This window comes from Phaethon lepturus, unplaced genomic scaffold, assembly GCF_000687285.1.
Source record: "Phaethon lepturus isolate BGI_N335 unplaced genomic scaffold, ASM68728v1 scaffold31832, whole genome shotgun sequence".
Taxonomy (NCBI): Eukaryota; Metazoa; Chordata; class Aves; order Phaethontiformes; family Phaethontidae; genus Phaethon; species Phaethon lepturus.
In genome coordinates, this window is record NW_010526072.1 from 1 (window position 1) to 646 (window position 646).

The following is a 646-nucleotide window of genomic DNA, read 5'->3' on the forward strand; positions in this document are numbered from 1 at the left end:
AAACTGGCGTAACATTCTGTTCTTTGCTAACAAGAGCTACACAAAAGTGAACTGGCGAAGCAACCCAGCCACTCTGGTCCCATACGTACCTGCTCCTCCTTCGGCGACTATAACGGTGACAATCATAAGCATAGTGGCCTTTCTCACCACACTCATAGCATCTGTCATTAGGGTCAAAGGGGCGTCGTGCAGGAGGCCTGTCATAACGGGAGCGACGAGGCATCCCTGTTGAAACTTCCACTCTAACCCTAGAGCCACATATTATCCTGCAAGACACAGCACATATTAGTCACAGTAATACTTTTCTCCCCTGTGCTCTTTATACATATAATAGGTAGCAATGATTGGTGCAGACTGAGGAGGTCAGAACCTGCACCCAGAGCAGTCAAGGTGGTTTTAAGCATGCACATACTTCCCGTCGAGGCCAAGCACAGCATCTTCAGCATCCCTCGGGTCTTCAAACTCCACGAAGGCAAACCCTGGTGGGTTCCTCGCGATCCACACGGTTCTCAGGGGCCCATAGTAGCTGAAGGCTCTCTCCAGCTCGCCTTTGCCCGCGCCCGTGCCCAGGTTCCCTACGTACACCTTGGTCTCTGCCGGGAGCGAAGCCGGTGTCAGTGCCGGAGCAAGAGCGGAGTCACGCGGC

General features: G+C 53.4%; 1 protein-coding gene across 1 annotated transcript in view; it reads right to left on the reverse strand.

The window, feature by feature from the left end:
* Positions 1-89: 89 nt before the first annotated feature.
* LOC104617601 (serine/arginine-rich splicing factor 7-like) overlaps positions 90-646 on the reverse strand; it is a gene marked incomplete at its 3' end in the record, with an annotated part of 1,070 nt that continues 513 nt past the window's right edge. Inside the window, exons 2-3 of the mRNA XM_010282959.1 lie at positions 413-613; positions 90-266 (exon numbers count right to left, since the gene is read on the reverse strand). Coding sequence (XP_010281261.1) covers positions 90-266; positions 413-613 — 378 coding nt within the window. The remainder of the gene's footprint in view (positions 267-412; positions 614-646) is intronic.